Source organism: Lipotes vexillifer, unplaced genomic scaffold (assembly GCF_000442215.2).
Source record: "Lipotes vexillifer unplaced genomic scaffold, Lipotes_vexillifer_v1.1 scaffold213, whole genome shotgun sequence".
In the NCBI taxonomy this organism is placed as follows: domain Eukaryota; kingdom Metazoa; phylum Chordata; class Mammalia; order Artiodactyla; family Lipotidae; genus Lipotes; species Lipotes vexillifer.
The window spans coordinates 1,741,700-1,743,076 of record NW_006780610.1 but is presented as its reverse complement, the minus strand read 5'-3'; the positions used below and the strand labels follow the sequence as shown (position 1 = coordinate 1,743,076).

The following is a 1,377-nucleotide window of genomic DNA, read 5'->3' as shown; positions in this document are numbered from 1 at the left end:
TTTTCTATTTGTTTTACAGTTGTTAGTGCACATGTAAAGTCGCCTCTATTAGACTGTAAGTTATTGGGGGCAGGATAAATACCCTATTCATCTTGGTTATGGGCATTCCATATGTAGGCAGCAGGATATTGTAGGAAAAAACACAGAACTTAGAGCCAGAAGGCTTGAATTTGAGGACTGGCTTCCCCACCAGCTAACTGAGAGACTATAGGCAAGTCATTTAACTTCACTGAAATTGTTTCCTGTCTCTGAGAGTATAGTAATTATCTTTCCATTCCTAAATAGTTGTTGAGAGGCTTAAATTGAGATAATATATGAGACTGTACTTTGTAAATTCTAAATTCTTACACAAATATTTATTTGGTGATACCATAGTAAGTATTCAGTAAGTATTTGAATGAGTAAGCATTTGCTTTCAGTTAACACTGTTTCCTGGGTAGTTCTTTTGCTTAATGAAGTCTTTATGATTTTGCAAATATGCTAGACTATCTTCCGTCTTATTTTACTGTAAAATGATTCTGTTCCTCAGAATTGGCATCCTCTTCACTCCCAGGGTATTCTTTTTTTCTTTTCTCCCTAGGTTCTATGTAATATTAAAACAACAAATGACATTTGATCTGTTTCAGCAGGTGCTACATTATGGCTGACATGCAAAATCTGGTAGAAAGGTTGGAGAGAGCGGTGGGCCGCCTGGAGGCAGTCTCCCAGGCCTCTGACATGCACTGTGGGTATGCAGACAGTGCTGCAAAAGGTAAGCAGCATATAAGCCAGCAGAATACCTTGAGTGGTGAATACTTGGTGTCCTGGCTGGAAATTCTTCTGTCACAGCATATTCCTTCCTTTGGAGCTAACTCCCTAAAACGTTTAATCTAGAAAGTTCATTGCCTATAATTCGTTATTGCTGTGAACAGATAAGGGAGGAAGTGACTTGTGCAGGGAGGCCTGTGGTTAAGTTATTTTAACACGAGAACTTCCTGCTTGTGTGATATTTCCTGTTCTTTCTTTAGCAAAATGACTCTAGTATAAGTCAAATGACAAGTGATATTAAATTTCCTCTCTCCAGACAATTGGCAAATTGGCCATTTTGCACATGCCCAATTGAATCAGAATGTTAGAGCTAAAAGGAACCTTGAGGGGGACCATTTTATTTTCATTCTATTGGTAAAGAAAATTAAGCTCAGCAAGAAAAGGGGACTTAGCCAGGGTCGCACAAGAAGTTAATGGTGGTTCTGGAGCTAGAACACAGGCTCCTGACTCATGCTCCAGCCTTCTGTTTACTGTGTTACCTTGCCTCTCTGCTTTCATATGGAAGTACCTTTAACAAATCCTCTTTCTGATGTGTGACCAATTCTTCGTGGTGTGTCTGTCTTCAGCAGG

General features: G+C 39.4%; 1 protein-coding gene across 1 annotated transcript in view; it reads left to right on the top strand.

The window, feature by feature from the left end:
• Positions 1-639: 639 nt before the first annotated feature.
• Positions 640-1,377, top strand: part of CAP1 (cyclase associated actin cytoskeleton regulatory protein 1) — an 11,871-nt gene continuing 11,133 nt past the window's right edge. Inside the window, exon 1 of the mRNA XM_007453759.1 lies at positions 640-751. Within this exon, the coding sequence (XP_007453821.1) occupies positions 640-751 (112 nt within the window). The remainder of the gene's footprint in view (positions 752-1,377) is intronic.